This window comes from Sphaeroforma arctica, assembly GCF_001186125.1.
Source record: "Sphaeroforma arctica JP610 unplaced genomic scaffold supercont1.9591, whole genome shotgun sequence".
NCBI classification, from domain to species: Eukaryota; class Ichthyosporea; order Ichthyophonida; genus Sphaeroforma; species Sphaeroforma arctica.
Window position 1 is genome coordinate 1 of NW_014030967.1, and position 1054 is coordinate 1054.

Consider the following 1054-nt stretch of genomic DNA (forward strand, 5'->3'; position numbering starts at 1 on the left):
TACTTACATCTACAACTATTTACGCGTAAATTCATATTCCAATCGGAAAACTCAAATTACACTGGTTTACTTACAGCGCCAAAATCATCCGGGCCATGGGTCAAGAATTGGGTTCCTGACTACGATACGTCGCTCTATGAAACAAAGTATGTGCGCACAGCTTACACTCCTGCTCTGAGCTACAAAGTATGCACTTAGTACGTACATTTACGCTATAGGGTATATAGTCAAGGGTTGGAATAGCCTTGGCACATGTAGCGTGGGTGTAGTTTTGAGGAAGTACATTACTTTCGATGAGAAATTAAACTGTGTGCAACATTTGCACCCACACTCCCACGAATCTAGCAAGGGGGTACCGTAGGCTTTAATCAGAATTTCATATGCTGCCAAGAGAGTGAATAGAGTGCTTGACTAAAGCCAATATTAAAATTATATATAGCCAATAAAGTGTTTATATGTAGCCAGTAAATATATTTTATATGTAGCCGGTATATATATGTTATATGTAGCCAATATATATATAATGTACTAATTATTTAACGTAACGTATGCGATCTGACGCCAGGAGTATCGTTTGCAAACGACTAAAACCCTACAGCGCTACAACCCTAAACCTAACTAACCCTTAATTTCAAAACTCTACAACCCTAACCTGAACCCCTATCAGATACCTAAATTCTAACCCCTAAATTTCAAAAACCCTAAACCCTAAACCCTAAAACTAAAGAGTTCTAAGAGTTCTAAGTGAACGGGGCGGTGTCATAGTATATACTGATCGCCTCGTGAGCTTATTTTCTTATTATATCACCACAACACACCGTTGCCATCGTTCACAGACGCGTTATGGGTCCTGTAGACCTTCTGCTGAAAGACACTCTCGTGCGACCGTTCAATAAAGTGCTGCTGATCTGCGGACCTCCTGGATTAGGCAAGACAACACTAGCGCATATCATTGCCACTCAATGCGGATACAGCCCAATAGAGATGAACGCCAGGTGAGTTGTACTGCCCCTTGTCTGTATATAAATACAGACACATTTCAAAGATATATACC

At 40.4% G+C, this 1054-nt stretch overlaps 1 protein-coding gene across 1 annotated transcript; it reads left to right on the forward strand.

The window, feature by feature from the left end:
• Positions 1-76: 76 nt before the first annotated feature.
• SARC_17040 (hypothetical protein) lies at positions 77-999 on the forward strand (the record flags this gene model as incomplete). Its single annotated transcript, XM_014288859.1, has 2 exons — positions 77-146; positions 837-999. Coding segments are annotated over 2 exons (233 nt in total), but the record flags the coding sequence as incomplete, so codon positions are not given.
• Between the last annotated feature and the right edge of the window lie 55 nt (positions 1000-1054).